The sequence below is a fragment of the Musca autumnalis genome, unplaced genomic scaffold (assembly GCF_047663935.1).
Source record: "Musca autumnalis isolate F117 unplaced genomic scaffold, ASM4766393v1 scaffold_5, whole genome shotgun sequence".
Classification (NCBI taxonomy): Eukaryota; Metazoa; Arthropoda; class Insecta; order Diptera; family Muscidae; genus Musca; species Musca autumnalis.
The window spans coordinates 59,565,943-59,587,605 of NW_027412088.1; the positions used below are offsets into that span (position 1 = coordinate 59,565,943).

The following is a 21,663-nucleotide window of genomic DNA, read 5'->3' on the forward strand; positions in this document are numbered from 1 at the left end:
TCACTGTGCAGCGATATATTTTAATGTATATATTTTGAGGTAGGTCTATGTTAATGGTGTTTCTATGATTGTCAGTATCTCTACCACTACTTGTTTCATTTCGTGTATCATTGTCATACTCTTATTTATGTATGGAAAATAGATTAGGAATTGAAGTAAGTTAAATACAAGTGTATAACAAGTGTGTGTATGGGCCTAAGACACATTCCTTGTAGGCTTCCGTATCGAAGATTTATACGAACACTAACGAGATAAGCTTTGGTGATTAGATACGCATAAATTTTTTCAAATTTTAAATAAGTTCCACTTTTTTATTTTCCTAATTCGTTTAGTTCTAAAGAGATCAACGAAAAGGTAATATTGAAAAACACCCCAGGAAATGGATAGTCTCAACACAGTATACGATAAACAAAATAAAATATGGAATGGTCCAAAAATAGAACCAATTCATAACATCGAACATCATTCGATTGGTAGAATTCTATTTGGTCAAATGCGTTTGAATCCACGAAATGTGATACAGGTAAGAACGTGAACTAACACATGAGTTGCAATTTTATTTGCCTGAAATTTTTGTTTGAATATTTCGTTAATCATTTTAAGATTGATGATTTCGATGGCAAAGCCACAACCAGCGGTGAACTTTTGTCATGGGGAATACGCATAGCTTTGCATTTGAAAAAATTGAAAATGCGTCATGACGACATTGTCGGCATATCGGCGAGAAATAGCACATATCTGTCAGCGGCGGTTTTAGGTTGTCTATTCAATTGCAGTGCCTTTCATGCTGTCAATCCGAATTTTCAAGAAGGTTTGTTAACAAAAAATTTTCCATAATTTTAATAAAACGCTAAGTGATTTTCATATCAATACTATTTATGTTTCTGTCTATCTCTTAACTTAGAGGAACTTTCTCATTGCCTTGGCCTAACAAAACCTCAAATTATTTTCTGTGATGGCAGTGATTATGAAAAAATGCGCAAAGTAACCAAATCCTTCAAACCCACAATTTATACACTGAGTGATCATATTGAGGGTGTGCCTTCTGTAATGGAGCTTTTACAACCCTCTCCAATGGAACAGTTCTATCAGTAAGCGAGTAGAGATTTCAAAATTTAAAATAAATTTAAATTAATTATTTTTTGTTCGATATTTTTCCAGGCCTGAAAAATTAACATTGGGTGCTGACCAAACGTTTGCCATTCTGTGCTCTTCTGGGACTACGGGTTTACCTAAAGCTGTTACCGTATCGGCTCGCAAAATAATGATTGAACATCCGTAAGTAGCTTTAGTCTTTCCACGTGAAAGGACAGGAGCGATATAATCGTTGTAGAACCAACATTTGATATGAAGAATCATAGGTTTTTATCGACTGACGAATATCCTCAACCAATTACCAAGGAAAACTTGAAAGTATGTATTTATAGACGACAAGAAGCGAGTCTTTATATACGACCAGACGGGAGTCCTAACAGACGCCCAGAAGGGAGTATTTTTGGACGACCAGGATAATGCCTTTATAGACAACCGGAACGCAGTCTTTATAGGCGACCAGAAGTGAATATTTATGGACGACCAGAAGAGAGTATTAATGAATGACTATCAGAAGGGAGTGTTTAGAGACAACCAGAAGGCAGTATTTATGGATTTTAAAGACGGTGAGAAGGGAGTTTTTAAAGACGATCAGGAAGAAGTATTTATAGACGACCGGTAAGGAGTCTTTATTGGCAAACCAAATGTAATATTTATGGACGACCAGATGGTAGTCTTAATAGAAGACCAGAAGGTAGTCCTGACGGGACCAGAAGGAAGTCATTATATACGACCAGAAGAGAGTATTTATGGGAGCCATTAAACACTCTAGCTGAAGGGAGTTTTTAGAGACGAAGTAAAGGAAGACTTTATAGACGAACTGATGGAAGTCTATATAGAAGAGCAGAAGGGAGTGCTTATAGACGAATTGAAATGAGTCCATATGGAAGGAACTCTTTATTGATGATCTGAAGGGAGTCTTTATAAACGAGCTTAAGGGAGTCATTATAGACGAAATAAAGGAAGACGAACTGAAGGAAGTCTTTACAGACGAGCAGAAGGGAGTGTTTATAGACGAATTTAAGGGAGTCTCTACAGTCGAGCTGAATGTGGTCTTTATAGACGAGCGGAAAGGAGTGTTTATAGATGAGCTGAAGGGAGTCATTATAGACGAGCTGTAGGGAGTCTTTATAGACGAGCTGAAGGAAGTCTTTATAGACGAGTTGAAGGGAGTCTTTAAAGACAAACTGAAGGGAATCTTAATAGACGAACTGCAGGAAGACTTTACAGACGAGCTGAAGGGAGTCTTTATAGAAGAGCTGAAGGGACTCTTAATAGGCATACTGAAGGGAGTCTTTATAGACGAGCTGATGGAATAAAGGAAGACTTTATAGACGAACTGAAGGAAGTCTTTGCAGACGAGCAGAAGGGAGTGTTTATAGACGAATTTAAGGAAGTCTCTACAGCCGAGCTGAATGGAGTCTTTATAGACGAGCGAAAAGGAGTGTTTATAGACGAGCGGACAGGAGTGTTTATAGACGAGCTGAAGGGAATATTTATAGACGAGCTGAAGGAAGTCTTTATAGACGAGTTGAAGGGAGTCTTTATAGACAACTGAAGAGAGTCTTAATAGACGAACTGCAGGAAGGCTTTACAGACGAGTTGAAAGAAGGCTTTATGGACAAGCTGAAGGGAGTCTTTATAGAAGAGCTGAATGGACTCTTAATAGGCATACTGAAGGGAGTCTTTATAGACGAGCTGATGGGATCTTTATAAACGAGCTGAATGGAGTGTATATAGAACAGATACGTGGAGTCTTGATAGACTTGGTAGAGAGAGTGTTTATCGTTGAGCAGAAGCACTTTTAAAGAAGACCATGAGATCTTCAACCAGAAGAAATTGTGGCATTCTATAAAAATACCATGTGGTATTTTTATAAAGATATTGTGGTCTTTCCTAAGAAGACCTTGTGGACTTCTCTGAGAATACATTGTGGTCTATTGTAAGAAGACCCTGTGGTTCTGTAAAAGAAGAGCTTGTGGTTTTCTCTAAGAAAACGCTGTTGTCTTCTATAAGAAGTTCTTGTAGTCTTGTAGAATACCTTTGTAAAAGAAAGGGTTCTTCTATGGACTCTTCCTAAAAGAAGGGTGCTTCTGAGGACACTTCAAGAATGACCCTTCCTAAAAGAAAGGGTGCTTCTATAGACCCTTCGTGTAGAAACGGTGCTTCTGAGGACCCTTCCTGTAGCAAAGGCTTCCTCTATGTACCCTTCCTGTAGCAAAGGCTTCCTCTATGTACCCTTTCTGTAGCAAAGGGTGCCTTTATAGACCCTTCCTTTAGCAAAGGGTGCTTCTATAGACCCTTCCTCTAGCAAAGGGTGCTTCTATAGACCCTTCCTGTAGCAAAGGGTGCTTCTATAGACCCCTCCTGTAGCAAAGGGTGTTTCTATAGACCCTTCCTGTAGCAAAGGGTGCTTCTATAGACCCATCCTGTAGCAAAGGGTGCTTCTATAGACCAATCCTGTAGCAAACGGTGCTTCTATAGACCAATCCTCTAGCAAACTGTGCTTCTATAGACCCTCCTAGTAGCAAAGGTTGCTTCTATAGACCCTTCCTGTAGCAAAGGGTGTTTCTATAGACCCTCCCTGTTGCAAAGGGTGCTTCTATAGACCCTTCCTGTAGCAAAGGGTGTTTCAGTAGACCCTCCCTGTTGCAAAGGGTGCTTCTATAGACCTTTCCTGTAGCAAAGGGTGCTTCTATAGACCCTTCCTGTAGCAAAGGGTGTTTCTATAGACCCTCCCTGTTGCAAAGTGTGCTTCTATAGACCCTCCTTGTTGCAAAGGGTGCTTCTATAGACCTTTCCTGTAGCAAAGGGTGCTTCTATAGACCCATCCTGTAGCAAAGGGTGCTTCTATAGACCCTTCCTGTAGCAAAGGGTGCTTCTATAGACTCTTCCTGTAGCAAAATGTGCTTCTATAAATTTTTCCTGTAACAAAGGGTGCTTCTATAGAACCTTCCTGTAGCAAAGGGTGCTTCTATAGACCATTCATGTAGCAACGGGTGCTTCTATAGACCCTCCCTGTTGCAAAGTGTGCTTCTATAGACCCTCCCTGTTGCAAAGGGTGCTTCTATAGACCCTTCCTGTAGCAAAGGGTGCTTCTATAGACCCTTCCTGTTGAAAATGGTGCTTTGAAAATGCTGCTATAGACCCTTCCTGTAGCAAAGGTTGCTTCGTTAGGTCCTTCCTATGGCAAAGGATGCTTCTATAGACCCTTCCTGTAGCAAAGGTTGCTTCGTTAGGTCCTTCCTATGGCAAAGGATGCTTCTATAGACCCTTCCTGTAGCAAAGTGAGCTTCTATAGACCCTTCCTGTAGCAAACGGTTCTTCTATAGGCACTTCCTGTAGCGAAGGGTGCTTCTAAAGACCCTTCCTGTAGCAAAGGGTGCTTCTATAGACCCTTCCTGTAGCAAAGGGTGCTTCTATAGACCCTTCCTGTAGCAAAGGATGCTTCTATAGACCCTTCCTGTAGAAAAGAGTGTTTCTATAGACCCTTCCTGTTGCAAAGGGTGGTTCTATAGACCCTTCCTGTAGCAAAGGATGCTTCTATAGACCCTTCCTGTAGAAAATGGTGCTTTGAAAATGCTGCTATAGACCCTTGTGCTTCTATAGACACTTCCTATAGCAAAGGGTGCTTCTATAGACCCTTCCGGTAGCGAACGGGCTTTTATATACCCTTCCTGCAGCAAAGAGTGCTTCTATGGACCCTTCTTGTAGCAAAGTGTGCTTTTATATACCCTTCCTGTAGCAAAGGGTGCTTCTATAGACCCTTCCTGTAGCAAAGGGTGCTTCTATATACCCTTCCTGTAGCAAAGGGTGCATCTATAGACCCTTCCTGTAGCAAAGGATGCTTCTATAGACCCTTCCTGTAGAAAAGGATGTTTCTATAGACCCTTCCTGTAACAAAGGGTGCTTCTATAGACCATTCCTGTAGCAACGGGTGCTTCTATAGACCCTCCCTGTTGCAAAGTGTACTTCTATAGACCCTCCCTGTTGCAAAGGGTGGTTGTATATACCCTTCTTGTAGCAAAGGATGCTTCTATAGACTCTTCCTGTAGAAAATGGTGCTTTTACATACCCTTCGTGTAGCAAAGGGTGCTTCTATAGACCCTCCTTGTAGCAAAGGGTGCTTCTATAGACCCTCCTTGTAGCAAAGGGTGCTTCTATAGACCCTCCTTGTAGCAAAGGTTGCTTCTATAGACCCTCCCGGTAGCAAAGGGTGCTTCTATATACCCTCCCTGTAGCAAAGAGTGCTTCTATAGACCCTTCATGTAGCAAACTTTAAGATAACTTTATGGTCTTCTTTAAGAACACCATGTGGTCTTCTATAAGAAAACTTTGTGGGCTTCTAAAACAAAGCCTTGAAGTCTTCTTTAAGAACACCATTTGGTCTCCTATATGAAGACCTTGTGTTCCGCTATAGGAAGGCCTCGTGATCTTTTATAAGTGGACTTCTTGATATACTATAAGACGTCTTCGTGATCTTTTACAAGAAGTCCAAGTGATCCTTTATACGAAAATCTTGTGGTCTTAAGAACACCTTTTGGTCTACTATAAGAAAACACTGTGGCCCTTTTATATAATGTTCTTCTTATCTCTTCCCCATTTGTTAGATTCATTAACATCGATACAGTAATTTTCACTTCAAGCGGTATAGATTGGATCAGCGGACTAATGGCTTTCATACAAAATTGTTATACTGGTTGCACGCGTATCATAAACCGCAAACCATTTAAGGCGGCGGAATTTGTGGATATGGTGAAAAAATATAAAATTGCACTGGGAATATTGGCTCCAGTCCAACTAGTGGAACTTCTAGATTGTCCAATATTTAACAATGAAAATATGGCTTCATTCAGGCTACTGCAAACTGGTGGTGGTTTTATATCCAAAGAAATTATGGAAAAACTTCAGCGAGTTCTACCGCACTGTTTAATGGGCATTGGATATGGCATTACGGAAATTGGTACTGTTTCAATTGATATTGAGTTAAAACGTAGTTCTTCGGTGGGTAAACTTGCACCCAACTTGCAGTTACGTATCGTCGATGAGCGTGGCCAAAATTTGGGTCCCAATCAAGTGGGTGAAATATATGTTCGTAGTCCCCATCCATGGGCAGGTTATTATGGTAATCCCATGGAAACGCAACGTGTCATGGATTCTCTTGGTTGGTATCATACCGGTGATTTGGGTTATATGGATGAGGATGATTATCTGTTTGTTGTCGATCGTAAAAAGGATATTTTGAAATATAATGGTTTTCAATATTGGCCCGGTGAGATTGAAAATGTCATCCGAGAATTAACCGATGTTGTGGATTGTTGTGTCGTGGGTATTTTCGATGAACGTTTTGGTGATGTTGCTGGTGCTTTAGTCCTCAAGAAGGCTGAGAGTAAATTAACAGCGGATGAAATTGTCGAGCATGTTCGTAATCGTTTGGTGGTGCCGCACAAGCAGTTGCACAATGGTGTATATTTTGTGCAGCAGTTACCACAGAATTTGAATGGTAAGATGTTAAAACGTGAAGCTAAGGAAATATTCAAAATGCTGATGAATCAGTCATTAGATCGTTAAGCGTTTATTTTTAAGAGATAAATAAAATGTGCTTGTGATAAACCGGGTTTTTATTTTTTAATTATTTAAAAGGGAGATGATTTGATTTGAAAATCTGCATCAAGTAGGTAAGTAGGAGAACGTCTTAATATGGAAATGTCTAGGGCTTATTTTTCCTTCCTTCTTCATTGCAGGAGCTACTCGAAACATTGACAAAGTGCCTGCATAACCTCGTTAGTATTATCTGACAAGAAATATGTAAGCATAGTTTCCAAAAAAATTTCCGAAGGAACAAACGAGACTTCTCTTATATCAATGAGTGCACCCCGCATCATATTAGCTCATTGACATTGCGTGCCTTATGACACCACTTGTAGAGAAGTTTTAAATTGCTAAGGAAATGTGGCCAAGATTACGCTGAAGGGTATTTTTGATACCTTTGAAAATGTGATATTATTCATCTAATATTCGAAACTGGGCATTCAGGGTGCAATGCCACCATTGCACCACGGTGGCACCCAGGTTAAGCATACCCGATAATTTGAAACTATTTTTGTCCCGCCCACAAAGAGAAGACACAACACCGCACCAGACAAAAGTTAGATTTTAGCCTTAAGGCTAACGAGGGTATACTCGTATAGGTGTTGATACAATGAAAAATGTCCCTTGACGAAATAATGGCTTTGGATAATTTAGATTCAATTTAGACCTGGCATTCGTCTGTCTGTTCTGTAAGGTGGGTGTTGCGCACGATAACTCTCGAACGGATAAACTGATTTGGTCCCATCTTTGACCCAGAAATAGTTTGTCATGTTCGAAGATGGGTCATATCAGTCCAATCCTTCGGGTACCTCCGTCACGAAAGTTCAAAATTTTTCTTTAAAATGGTGCGAAGGATAACGCTAGATGGGAGTAACCACTTTGGTCCAAACTTTGAGTATCGTAATATTTCTAACAGATATAGATAAGGTTACAGCTTGAGGGCAAGTCCATTCTTCCTGAGATTCCCAAAATTCCCAAAAGCTCTAAAAACATCAAATAAAAAGCCGCATATATTCGAACAAGGAGCTCTAGGCAAACTATCTATGTACATCATTTTCACATGTAATTCGAATAATTTCAGTTGTAATTTGATTATTTCATTTGAAAATCGAAACATTTCACCTGTAATTTGAGAATTCCATTTGAAATTCGAATTATATCATTTGTAATTTGAGAATTCCATTTGAAATTCGAATAATTTCATTTGTAATTTGAATTTTTTCATTTGTAATTCGGATTATTTCATTAGTAATTCGAATTTTTCGATTTATAATTTGCATTATTTTCATTTGAAATTCCAAATGAAAAATTTCGATTTACAAATAGAAAACTTCAAATTAAAAATGGAAAAATTCGAAATGAATTCAAATGATATAATTCGAATTTCAAATGGAATTGTCCAATTACAAATAAAATAATTCGAAATATTGTAGCTGAAAACAATCGTAAATTAAATTAATGCTCATACGTTTCCAACAATTAGGGTAGATTTAGCCCAGTTCGTCCGTCTGGCTCGAGCGCATCATAACTCTCGAACGGATCACCCGATTTGGTCCAAATTTTGGATCTCGCAATTACTCTCGAAGGTCCAAATCGATTCCTTCGAGACATACAATTACAGTGGGACAATAAATTCAGTTTAATAAATTACTCGATTTAATTTAAAAAAGTGAAGATTTTGGTGACGCAACGCGTATCGGAGTCCTTTACATTACAATCCACAACTCAGTCAGGTCACCTCTGTGCTACTTAATGCAGTAGTTAGAACAATAATATCGTGATGAAATAATAGAAAAAATTACGAGTCACAGGAGAATTAGATCAATGTCTTGCAGATGTAAAAGTGATAAAATTGTTTACCACTGCCGTAGATGAAGGAGAAATAGAGGCAATCGATAACTTATTATTAGACAGCGGAATTCTGTGCAAATACATGGTTAGGATGGTCGTAGGGAAAATCTTATTAGACAGAAACTCGTGCATATTCTTACATATCTGCAAAAAAATTTGCATATGCAAAAATATATACAGGGGTATGAAACTTTACACCTGAAATTTGTCCGCATAGGATCACGTCTTCATATAGCCCAAATAGAACGGTACCTCCCTATTTGCGATATTTTGAAGTATTAAGTCTTCGTTGGGAGTATAAAACTTTCCACCTGAAATTTCTCGGTATAGGTCCACGTCTTCATATTATAGTCCCAATAGAACGGTACCTCCCGATTTTCGGTATTTTAAAAATGGTTGCCTCAATATCCAACCGAAAAGACAGAATTTGGGTATTTAGTCTTCTTTTGGGGTACAAAACCTTCCACCTTAAATTCGTCGGTATAGGTTCACGTCTTCATATAGCCCCCATAGAACGGTACCTCCGGATTTCTAGTACTTTAAAAGTTGTGGTTTCAATATCCCTCCGAAATGGCTGAAATTCGGTATTAAGTCTTCCTTGGGGGTATAAAACGTTCCACCTGAAATTTGTCGGTATTGGTCCACGTCTTCATATAGCCCCCATAGAACGGTACCTCCCGTTTTCCGGTATTTTGAAAGTTGTGGCCTCAATACCCCGCCCAAAGGGCTGAAATTTGGTATTAAGTCTTCCTCGGTGGTAAAAAAACTTTCCACCTTAAATTTGTCGGTTTAGGTTCAGGCCTTAATTGAACAATACCTCCCGATTTTTCGGTGTTTTGAAGGTTGTTGCTGTGGTTATACTTTTCTCTATTTTATTGATTTGTCTGAAAGGAAATTTAAACAGAAAATTTGTACACACAAAAATTTTTGTACCTATTATTGAAATATTTGTTGCATAAGAAAATTTATGCATTTTGCATAGTTTTGCACATGCCAAATATGTCCAGTCCCAAAATTTGACCTGAATCCGACCAAAAATAGGGGCTTCATAAAATTCCGCTGTATATTTATTATGTCGCTATTCAATGCTCACGACCAAACCAATTCAAGCCTGCTTCACCTTGAGAAAGGCCTGAGATGGCTGCAACGAAATGCAAGTATCGCACCACAATATACGGCAAGTAATTCCACTTTGTATACCCTACACCATAGTATGGCTTATATATAAATTATGTTTTTCCGTCTGTAACACATTGAAATAAATATTTGCGATCCACTAAAAATTTATATAGAACGCTAAAATTGTGAGAATCTATGTTTTTATTAGCAGGCAGGTCAAGTTCGAAAATGGTTTATATCAGTTCACGTTTTGAAATAGCCCCGGTACCGCCCGATTTCAATTATTTTGACGTTTTTAGTTACATTTTCTGACCGAATTAAGGATAATTTGACATTTTGGTCGTTTTTCTAGTAGACAAAAAACTTTTCTACCAAAAATATTGAACATAGGTCCATGCTTTGGAATAGCCCTCACGTAACCTCACAATTATTTGTAGCTACATCTTCAAACCGAATTAACACAATTTTGGTATATTTTTGGTATATATTTTGGTATTATTATCTACACTTCGGTGAAAGTTGGATGTTATTTGGCATTTAGGGTTTCCAGGAGTCAACAGGCTTCTTCGGTATAGCCCACAATTAGCTATGATATGGCATTTAGGGTTCCTAGTGGTCAAACAATTGTGAACATGGGGACCATGCTTTGTTATGGCCCCATATAACGGTACCGTGCGATCTCAGGCTGTTTTCGTTTTTACATACATTTCCTGACCAAATTAGCAATTATTTGACATTTAGCGTTCTTAGTGGTTAAAAAACCGCCACGTAGGCCCACGTTGGTCAAAGATTTGTCTACTTAAGATTGTGAGCATTGGCACTCTGTAACAGAAAGAAAACTGATTATTCCATATATGTATGTTTAAAATACATACTTTTTTGATAGAGTGCCCGGCCCGGCCGAACTTAACCACGGTGCTCTTGAACCAACATTAAATGAAAGGAGCTGACAAATGGGAATTTTTTTGCGGATTCTGAGAGTATAATGTTCATAGATGAGAAAAATCAAAAAACAAAAAAATCGCCGGAGCGCTTTTAAAATAAATCGCGTTCAAAGTTTACATTTTTAGGCAAGAATAGAATAGGGTCAAAGTACGAAATTAAATGTGTTGGACGACGTGTTATTGTTAGATGAATCATGGAAAAATGTAACGTCTTCTGTCATTGGTAATGTTTTCATTATGCGGGATTATTAATGGTCCTTTGAACGATTCTGAAGACATTTATCGTCATTCTAATTTCTACCAACACGTAGAAGATATTGATTAATTAGTTGTCATCGATGACAAAGTTTTCACATCTGCCATATATAATGACGACGACATAATGTTGGAAGTTTTAGATGGATGTAATTCTAACGAAGAAAGAAAGAGACAAGATTTCAAATGGCGTCAGAGACGTGTCTAGCTGTAGAAACTCTTCAAAAATGTGGAAACCCTTTCAATATCTGAGTTAAATTTAAAACTTATGCCGGAATTCAAAAGAACAAACTAAATAAAATAGAACCATATCCTATTTTACGGTGATATATTTCCTAAAGAATGAATTTAATATCGTTATTTTTTATACCCTCCACCATAGTATGGAGGGTATATTAAGTTTGTTTTTCCGTTTGTAACGCATTGAAATACTCATTTGCGACCCTATAAAGTATATATATTCTTGATCAGGGTAAAATTCTAAGTCGATCTGAGCACGTCCGTCCGTCCGTCCGTCCGTCTGTGGTAATCACTCTAGCATCCACAAAAATGGAGATAGGACGCTGAAATTTTGGGAAAATGCGTCTTTTGTTTGCAGGCAGGTCAAGTTCGATGATGGGCTATATCGGTCCACGTTTTGGTATAGCCCCCATATAACGGTACTCCCCGATTTACGGTATTTTGAAGTTTTTAGCTACATTTTCAGACCGATTTGGCTATAATTTGACATTTAGGGTTCTTAAGTGTCAGTAAACATATATAACAAAACTTGTGGACATAGGTCCACGTTTTGGTATAGCCCCCATATAACGGTACCCCCCGATTTGCGGTATTTTGACGTTTTTAACTACATTTTTAGACCGATTTAGCTATAATTTGACATTTAGGGTTCTTAAGTGTTAATAAATCTATATATTAGAAGTTGTGGACATAGGTCCACGTTTTGGTATAGCCCCCATATAACGGTACCCCCGATTTACGGTATTTTGACGGTTTTAGCTACATTTTCATACCGATTTGGCTATAATTTAATATTTAGGGTTCTTAAGTGTTAATAAACATATATAACAAAACTTGTGGACATAGGTCCACGTTTTGGTATAGCCCCCATATAACGGTACCCCCCGATTTGCGGTATTTTGACGTTTTTATCTACATTTTTAGACCGATTTAGCTATAATTTGACATTTAGGGTTCTTAGGTATCAATAAACATAAATAACAAAAGTTGTGGACATAGGTCCACGTTTTGGTATAGCCCCCATATAACGGTACCCCCCGATTTGCGGTATTTTGACGTTTTTAGCTACATTTTTAGACCGATTTAGCTATTATTTGACATTTAGGGTTCTTAGGTATCAATAGGACATAGGTCCACGTTTTGGTATAGCCCCCATATAACGGTACCCCCCGATTTGCGGTATTTTGACGTTTTTAGCTACATTTTTAGACCGATTTAGCTATGACATTTAGGGTTCTTAGATATCAATAAACATAAATAACAAAAGTTGTGGACATAGGTCCACGTTTTGGTATAGCCCCCATATAACGGTACCCCCCGATTTAAGGTATTTTGACGGTTTTAGCTACATTTTCATACCGATTTGGCTATAATTTAATATTTAGGGTTCTTAAGTGTTAATAAACATATATAACAAAACTTGTGGACATAGGTCCACGTTTTGGTATAGCCCCCATATAACGGTACCCCCCGATTTGCGGTATTTTGACGTTTTTATCTACATTTTTAGACCGATTTAGCTATAATTTGACATTTAGGGTTCTTAGGTATCAATAAACATAAATAACAAAAGTTTTGGACATAGGTCCACGTTTTGGTATAGCCCCCATATAACGGTACCCCCCGATTTGCGGTATTTTGACGTTTTACATTACATTTTTAGACCGATTTAGCTATAATTTGACATTTAGGGTTCTTAGGTATCAATAGGACATAGGTCCACGTTTTGGTATAGCCCCCATATAACGGTACCCCCCGATTTGCGGTATTTTGACGTTTTTAGCTACATTTTTAGACCGATTTAGCTATAATTTGACATTTAGGGTTCTTAGGTATCAATAAACATAAATAACAAAAGTTGTGGACATAGGTCCACGTTTTGGTATAGCCCCCATATAACGGTACCCCCCGATTTACGGTATTTTGACGGTTTTAGCTACATTTTCATACCGATTTGGCTATAATTTAATATTTAGGGTTCTTAAGTGTTAATAAACATATATAACAAAACTTGTGGACATAGGTCCACGTTTTGGTATAGCCCCCATATAACGGTACCCCCCCGATTTGCGGTATTTTGACGTTTTTATCTACATTTTTAGACCGATTTAGCTATAATTTGACATTTAGGGTTCTTAGGTATCAATAAACATAAATAACAAAAGTTGTGGACATAGGTCCACGTTTTGGTATAGCCCCCATATAACGGTACCCCCCGATTTGCGGTATTTTGACGTTTTTAGCTACATTTTTAGACCGATTTAGCTATAATTTGACATTTAGGGTTCTTAGGTATTAATAGGACATAGGTCCACGTTTTGGTATAGCCCCCATATAACGGTACCCGCCGACTTGCGGTATTTTTACGTTTTTAGCTACATTTTTAGACCGATTTAGCTATAATTTGACATTTAGGGTTCTTAGGTATCAATAAACATAAATAACAAAAGTTGTGGACATAGGTCCACGTTTTGGTATAGCCCCCATATAACGGTACCCCCCGATTAACGGTATTTTGACGGTTTTAGCTACATTTTCATACCGATTTGGCTATAATTTAATATTTAGGGTTCTTAAGTGTTAATAAACATATATAACAAAACTTGTGGACATAGGTCCACGTTTTGGTATAGCCCCCATATAACGGTACCCGCCGACTTGCGGTATTTTTACGTTTTTAGCTACATTTTTAGACCGATTTAGCTATAATTTGACATTTAGGGTTCTTAGGTATCAATAAACATAAATAACAAAAGTTGTGGACATAGGTCCACGTTTTGGTATAGCCCCCATATAACGGTACCCCCCGATTAACGGTATTTTGACGGTTTTAGCTACATTTTCATACCGATTTGGCTATAATTTAATATTTAGGGTTCTTAAGTGTTAATAAACATATATAACAAAACTTGTGGACATAGGTCCACGTTTTGGTATAGCCCCCATATAACGGTACCCCCCGATTTGCGGTATTTTGACGTTTTTAGCTACATTTTTAGACCGATTTAGCTATAATTTGACATTTAGGGTTCTTGGGTATCAATAGGACATAGGTCCACGTTTTGGTATAGCCCCCATATAACGGTACCCGCCGACTTGCGGTATTTTTACGTTTTTAGCTACATTTTTAGACCGATTTAGCTATAATTTGACCTTTAGGGTTCTTAGGTATCAATAAACATAAATAACAAAAGTTGTGGACATAGGTCCACGTTTTGGTATAGCCCCCATATAACGGTACTCCCGATTAACGGTATTTTGACGTTTTTAGCTACATGTTCAGACCGATGTAGCTATAATTTGACATTTAGGGTTCCTAAATGTCAATAAACTTATATAACGAAAGTTGTGGACATAGGTCCACGTTTTGGTTTAGCCCCCATATAACGGTACCCCCCGATTTACGGTATTTTAACAAAAGTTGTGGACATAGGTCCACGTTTTGGTTTAGCCCCCATATAACGGTACCTGCCGATTTACGGTATTTTGACGGTTTTAGCTACATTTTCATACCGATTTGGCTATAATTTAATATTTAGGGTTCTTAGGTATCAATAAACATAAATAACAAAAGTTGTGGACATAGGTCCACGTTTTGGTATAGCCCCCATATAACGGTACCCCCCGATTTGCGGTATTTTGACGTTTTTAGCTACATTTTTAGACCGATTTAGCTATAATTTGACATTTAGGGTTCTTAGGTATCAATAGGACATAGGTCCACGTTTTGGTATAGCCCCCATATAACGGTACCCCCCGATTTGCGGTATTTTTACGTTTTTAGCTACATTTATAGACCGATTTAGCTATAATTTGACATTTAGGGTTCCTAAATGTCAATAAACTTATATAACGAAAGTTGTGGACATAGGTCCACGTTTTGGTTTAGCCCCCATATAACGGTACCCCCCGATTTACGGTATTTTGACTGTTTTAGCTACATTTTCAGACCGATTTAGCTATAATTTGACATTTAGGGTTCTTAAGTATCAATAAACTTATATAACAAAAATTGTGGATATAGGTCCACGTTTTGGTATAGCCCCCATATAACGGTACCCCCGATTTACGGTATTTTGACGTTTTTAGCTACATTTTCAGACCGATATAGCTATAATTTGACATTTAGGGTTCTTAAGTGTAACTAAACTTATATAACAAAAGTTGTGGACATAGGTCCATGTTTTGGAATAGCCCCCATATAACCTTACCGCCCGATTTCAGGTATTTTGAGAATTTTACCAACAAGTTTTAACCGAATTATCTGTAATTTGAACATTTGACATTTGAAATTCTTAGTTGTCACCACACCTCTCCACCAAAAATTGTCAAGAAAGGCCCCATATAACGGTACCTCCCGATTTTCAGTAATTTGATGATTTTAGCTACAATATTAAACCGAACTAGCAGTAATTTGACATTTGAAGTTCTTAGTGGTCACAACTCCTCTCTATCAAAAATTGTCAACATAGGTCCATGTTCGGATATAGCTCCCATGTAACGGTACCTCCCAATTTTCAGTAATTTGGCCATTTTAGCTACAATTTTTAACAGAACTAACTGAAATTTGACATTTGAAGGTTGTAGTGGTCACCACACATCTGCATCAACAATTTTCAACATAGCCCCAATATTACGATACTTCCCGATTTTCGGTACTTTGAGGATTTTACTTAAAATGTTTAACGGAACGTAGGTCCATGTTTTTGTATAGCCCCAAAACAAACCTCCCGATTTTCCCTACCTTAGCTTTATTTTTTGGATGAACTTTCTGTAATTTGAAATTTAAAAGTCAACAAAAATTCTCCAACAAAAATTGTTCATTTAAGTTCATATTTTCGTATAGCCCAGATACCTCCGAACTAGCTGTTAATGACATTTGAAGTTCCCACGTTATGTACCGATTGTCGATATTTTGAGGATTCTAGCTAAATTTTTTAACCGAATTAGGAGTTATTTGACATTAAAGGCTCCCATCAAAAACTGTCAACATAGGCCCATGTTTTATTATAACCCCTATATAACAGTACCTCCCAATTTCTAGCCCACCAAAAATTGTCAACAGTTAGATATAGGCACCATAAAAAAGGGCCTCCCGAATGAAGCATTTTATGTACATTATCTGACATTTTAACGTACTCACTTAATGTTGGGTACAGGAATGAATATTTTATGGTGGAGGGTATGAAAAGTTCGGCCCGGCCGAACTTAATGCTTTTTTACTTGTTATTATTTTATTTTTAGTTATTTATTCTTATGTACGAGTATATAGAATAAAAAAAAATAAATAAAACAAGTTAAAAAGCTTTAAAGGCTGAACCTTTTATACCCTCCACCATAAAATACTCTGAGCTAATATGGAATTATTAGTTTTCTTTCAAATTAGGCTATACCAAACCGTGGACCGATATAGCCCATCTTCGAACTTGATCTAAGTTCAGACCAAAAACACATGTAGCTTAACTCATTCGGAAGATAGCGTGATTACAACAGACAGACGGACGGACAGGGCTAAATCGACTTAGAATTTTATCCTGATCAAGAATATATATACTTTATAGGGTCGCAAATGATTATTTCGATGAGTTAAAAACGGAATGACAAACTTAATATACCCGCGATATTATGGTGGAGGGTATAAAAATTAAGTTACAGTCTTTTATTTATAAATGCAGTTAAAACTAGAAAATAATTTTTAATGATGGATTCTCTCAAATAAAACGCTTGCCGTTTAATATTGTCACAATTTTTAATTCAAATGCAAGCTTTTTATTTCTGAGATTTCATCAATAAATATTATTTTCTGGTTTCATCAAGAAATTTCTCCATCAAAAGTTATGGTCATAGGTCCACGGTTTGGTACAGCCCCCACATAGCGGTACCGCCCGATTTCACTTATTTTGACGCTTTTAGCTACATTTTCAAACCGAATTAGCTATAATTTGACACATAAGGTTTCCAATGACCAAGAAACTTCACCACCATATATTATGGGCATAGGTCCACGTTTTCTTCTAGCCCCCATATAGCGGTACCGTCCGATTTCCGGTATTTTGAAGTTTTTACCTACATGTTCCGGCCGAATTGGCTATAATTTGGCACTTAGGGTTTCTAGTGGTCAAGTGATTTATCCAGCTAAAATTGTGTGCATATGTACTTTCGCAACAGAAAGAAAATTAATAATTCCATATTTGCTCAAAGTATTTTATGATGGAGGGTATAAAAAGTTCCTAAGTTCCTAAAAAGTTCCTAAAGCTTTTTAACTTGTTTTAATTATTTTTTATTCACCAATGAATTTTTTGACCACTGAGAACCACTTAACAAAATTATAGCCAATTTAGACCGAAAATGTAGGTAAAAACTTTTAAATACCTGAAATCGTTATATAGGGGCTATACCAAAACCAAAACATTTTTGGTGCGGAAGTTTCTGTACCACTGGGAACCCCGAATTATAGCCAATTCGGCCTAAAAATTAAGATAAAATACTTTAAATCTGGTCAATCAAAGCAAATTAAATAAAACCCTGTAAAAATGAAAAATTTAATTGATTTTATTTATTTACTTAATAAAACGACATATTTGTACCCAAAAGTTACTATACATAATATAATTTTACCTATTTTATAAATATCGTTTATAACGATATAACGGTCCCTTGACCGACGTTATAAGCGATTTCGACCGTATTACGAAAGTCAGTCGTGTATAGAATTTTCACAGCTATAAGATGTTCTCTAGTCCCATTTCGATAATACTTACCTAAAAAAAAAACCAAAAATGTGATCTGACCTTCTATATCTCAAAATTGGTAAAACCTAGGAGCAATATTTTCTTTAGCTCCATTTCGATAAGACTTGTGTTTTCCAAGCAATCTCGCACAAACCTAAAATAAACCAAAAAATGTGAACTTTGTCCGCGATTTATTTAAAAATCCATTCAACGATTTTTTCTTGTTTTTGGTTTTTTTTTCATCTATGATCCTTGCTGTTTCACAATCTGCAATAACTTCCCAGGTGTAAGCGGTTTTCACTTAAAGTTAGTTAAGGAGCAATATTTAACCATGTTTAGATGGGACCATAAAATCCAACCTGGATTTGACATAACAAAACTCAACTAGAGTTTTTGTGCTTTGGGTCTGTACTATCAAAAAATCCTCAGCTCAAATTGTTTGCACAAGATTATCTTAAAATGTTGCACCGTGTTCTTTAAATTATTTTGTACACCCATGGGATCGATGGAAAACCCTACCTCTAAACCAAAATTCAGCTCTGTGGAAATTGTTGCAGTTCCTTTCTACTACACATGCACCGTGTTCTAACATAGCAATTTTGGCACATTTTTGTTGTAGGAAAATTACTTTGAAATTTTATATACTTCACATTGTCATAAAGTTTTAGATTTGCTTTTAAGATTGTTGTTGTTGTTAGGAATAATGTTAGTAATAATTATCAAGACAATTTTGTCCATATTTATTAAAGAACCAACAACATGCTGCATGCTACACTTGTCTTGTCATTTCTACACAGTAATAGATAAATAAACTTTTTCAGTTGATAACATATCAATATTAGCAGAGATGTTTGATTTGAGGTAGTTACAATAAACAAATTTGATGTTGTAAAGTGACTGAAAGCAAATCACGTGAAACGATATATGTACATTAGAGTTAAGGCTTGTTTACAACCACATATGCCTGTATCATAGCGTGATGAATTTAAGATAACATACAATCTTAATTATAAGGTGATTCGGTGAAAAACCTTACGCACAAAATGATTTTAGAATTTGAGATTATCAGAATTATGGGCAATTTTTATAAGTCACTGTAAACAGATATACAATATCGGCCAAAACTAAAGCAATGCATGCATTTATTTCATCTGCAGGAACAGTATATCTGGAAGTGTTTGTCTGAAATCTAAAGGTGAATTACTTCCTATATCCTTCAAATCTATTCGCTCCAGATGATAACTTCTATTAAATATTGCATGTGTGCCCTTCATTCAAATTATTGTCCAATGGCAACTAAAGGATCGACTGTGTCGTCCTTCCACCTTAGTATATTGTATCTTATATACCTGATGATGCTAAAGCTATCGATATGTTGCTTGTAATCTAAACACTTGCTTTCCAATAAGACCAAAGTTTCGTTATGTATAACATCTGGCATTTCCATTGATTTGTAACATATTTAAGAAAGTGGGAGTGGTCGGGTCTTATGGCTAAAATATGTACCCAGGGTCGGGGAAACGGACGCATTCGTAAGTTTTACATACATATATAGCGCATTAAACAAATAGAACACAGGGAAAACCCGCTCCTCCAAAAAAAATAAAATATTTATCCTGTTTCTAACTGGGGACATCCTGTTTCTAACTGACATGGAAATCGGTTCAGTAGTTTTGGAGATATAACATATTTAAAAAAGTGAACGTGGGCGCGTCTTAAGGCCACCCCGCACCGCCGAAATTCAACAAAATCTAAAGCTTGTTTTCACCAGGAGACATCCCTGTACATCATGTGTAATTTATATGAAAATCTGTTCAGAAGTTTTGGAGATATAACATATTTAAACAAGTATGAACGGCGTTAAGTTCGGACGGGCCGAACTTGTTATACCCTCCACCACGAGTTATATTGAAGTAAAATGGAACAATTAGTTTCCTTTCGTTTATGAAGAAGACTAATTACCAAATTTCAGCACATTTCGACGATCTATACCGACAAATGACTGCGAAAATTTTTAGACTCAAAGAAGACTTACTCAATTTCCGATATTTCGGTAAGATAATGTGGCTAAAACCTAAAATATACCAAAAATTAACAGTTGTGCTTCTATGGGGGATAAAAGAAGACGTGAACATATAATAATAATTCTTTTCAGGAATACTCTATATCCCCCCTGGAAGACTAAATAAAAACACCAGTCATTTCGGTGGGATATTGACGTCACAACCTTAAGAATTACGAAAATCGGGAGGTACCGTTCTATGTGGGCTAAATGAAGGCGTGGAACTATACCAAAAAAATTCTGTGCGAAAGTTTCATACTCCAAATGAAGATTAAATATCAAATTTCAGCCATTTCGGTGGAAAATTGAGGCCTCCACCTTCAAAATTCCGAAAATCGAGAGGTACCGTTCTATGGGGGCTATATGAAGAAAAATATTGTTTAAAAAATCCACGCCTAAGGCTGTACTGGTCAAAGAAAAATATTGTTTAAAAAATCCACGCCTAAGGCTGTACTGGTCAAAGAAAAATATTGTTTAAAAAATCCACGCCTAAGGCTGTACTGGTCAAAGAAAAATATTGTTTAAAAAATCCACGCCTAAGGCTGTAGTGGTCAAAGAAAAATATTGTTTAAAAAATCCACGCCTAAGGCTGTACTGGTCAAAGAAAAATATTGTTTAAAAAATCCACGCCTAAGGCTGTACTGGTCAAAGAAAAATATTGTTTAAAAAATCCACGCCTACGGCTGTGATGGTCATAGAAAAATATTGTTTAAAAAATCCACGCCTAAGGCTGTGATGGTCATAGAAAAATATTGTTTAAAAAATCCACGCCTAAGGCTGTACTGGTCAAAGAAAAATATTGTTTAAAAAATCCACGCCTAAGGCTGTGATGGTCATAGAAAAATATTGTTTAAAAAATCCACGCCTAAGGCTGTACTGGTCAAAGAAAAATATTGTTTAAAAAATCCACGCCTAAGGCTGTACTGGTCAAAGAAAAATATTGTTTAAAAAATCCACGCCTAAGGCTGTACTGGTCAAAGAAAAATATTGTTTAAAAAATCCACGCCTAAGGCTGTACTGGTCAAAGAAAAATATTGTTTAAAAAATCCACGCCTAAGGCTGTACTGGTCAAAGAAAAATATTGTTTAAAAAATCCACGCCTAAGGCTGTACTGGTCAAAGAAAAATATTGTTTAAAAAATCCACGCCTAAGGCTGTACTGGTCAAAGAAAAATATTGTTTAAAAAATCCACGCCTAAGTTGAATACCCCCAACGAAAACTAAATATCAAATTTTAGCCATTTCGTAGGAATATTGAGGCCACAAATTTCAAAATACCGAAAATCGGGAAGTACCGTTCTATGGGGGCTAAATGGAAGTGTGGACCTATACCAACAAAATTCTGGGCGAAAGTTGTATTCTCCAAATGAAGACTAAATACCAAATTTCAGCCATATCGGTGGAAAATTGAGGCCTCAACCTTCAAAATTCCGAAATTCGGGAGGTACCGTTCTATGGGGGCTATATGAAGGCGTGGATCTATACCAAAAAATTTCACATGGAAAGTTTTACAACCCAAATGAAGACCAAATACCAAATTTCAGCCATTTCGGTGGAATATTGAGGCCACAACCTTCAAAATACCGAACATCAGGAGGTACCGTTCTATGGGGGCTATGTGAAGGCGTGGACCTATACCGACAAATTTCTGGGGAAAAGTTTTTCACCCCTAACAAAGACTAAGTGTTAAATTTCAGTCATTTCGGTGTGGTAATGAGGCTAAAACCTTCAAAATACATAAAATCGGGCGGTACCGTTCTATGGGGGCTATATCAAAA

General features: G+C 37.0%; 1 protein-coding gene across 1 annotated transcript; it reads left to right on the top strand.

Moving 5' to 3' along the window:
• The first annotated feature begins 330 nt into the window (after positions 1-330).
• LOC141405899 (uncharacterized) lies at positions 331-6,699 on the top strand. Its single transcript, XM_073990769.1, has 5 exons — positions 331-523; positions 604-811; positions 905-1,091; positions 1,162-1,278; positions 5,703-6,699. The coding sequence occupies exons 1-5, from the start codon at positions 380-382 to the stop codon at positions 6,661-6,663; spliced, it is 1,617 nt and encodes a 538-aa protein (XP_073846870.1). The 5' UTR covers positions 331-379; the 3' UTR covers positions 6,664-6,699.
• Positions 6,700-21,663: the final 14,964 nt, after the last annotated feature.